This window comes from Pteropus alecto, unplaced genomic scaffold (genome assembly GCF_000325575.1).
Source record: "Pteropus alecto unplaced genomic scaffold, ASM32557v1 scaffold30, whole genome shotgun sequence".
NCBI lineage: Eukaryota > Metazoa > Chordata > Mammalia > Chiroptera > Pteropodidae > Pteropus > Pteropus alecto.
Window position 1 is genome coordinate 451,810 of NW_006429782.1, and position 711 is coordinate 452,520.

Consider the following 711-nt stretch of genomic DNA (forward strand, 5'->3'; position numbering starts at 1 on the left):
TCCGATTGGGGCGCCCGTCGCTAGGTGACCCCCAGACCCGCGCTGGGTGCCTGCAGATGGGGCCTAAGACACTCTTAGTGTCTCGGGTTAAATGCGCACCCCGTAGTGATACCGAATGGGTGGGACTCCGGCCCCCAGTTTGGTTTTATCTACATTAAAATCAAAACCCCGTTTTCGATGTTTCTGCGAGTTCAGGCTCCCTCCCCCCGGGTTTCCAGTAGTTTCTCAAGTTGTCGGGTACCCCGCGGCGCCACGATCTACCACCCGGATAACTGTCCCCTAGCCACCAACATGTCGCCTGCGCGGACGCGGTCACCCGCCCGCTGGCGAGCATGCGCAATTACAGACAAAAACAAACTCGCAGCCCGCCCCGCCCACCTCACCGCGGCCTCTCATTGGCTGACGCCGCCACGCGTCACAGCGCTTGAGTGGCCGGCCAATGAGGGCGTTGGTGGGCGTGGCCAAGGGCGGGGAGGTGAAGGGCGCCAGCGCGCGTCCATTGGTCCGCTCGACGAGGGGAGGAGCCGCTGCTTCCCCGGCGCCCCCGCCGCCGCCGAGATGAGCTTTAGCCGCCTCTGTCGCCTGCTGAAACCAGCGCTGCTGTGCGGTGCTCTGGCCGCTCCCGGCCTGGTCAGCACCATGGTGAGCGTGGCGCCGGCGGCCCGGCCAGCGGGCCGTTGGGTCGGGCGCGCGCGACTCTCCCGCGGCGCG

General features: G+C 66.8%; 1 protein-coding gene across 1 annotated transcript in view; it reads left to right on the forward strand.

Annotated features, from left to right (window-relative positions):
* Positions 1 to 494: 494 nt before the first annotated feature.
* Positions 495 to 711, forward strand: part of GPX4 (glutathione peroxidase 4) — a 2,292-nt gene continuing 2,075 nt past the window's right edge. Inside the window, exon 1 of the mRNA XM_006904046.3 lies at positions 495 to 642. Within this exon, the coding sequence (XP_006904108.2) occupies positions 559 to 642 (84 nt within the window). The 5' untranslated portion in view covers positions 495 to 558. The remainder of the gene's footprint in view (positions 643 to 711) is intronic.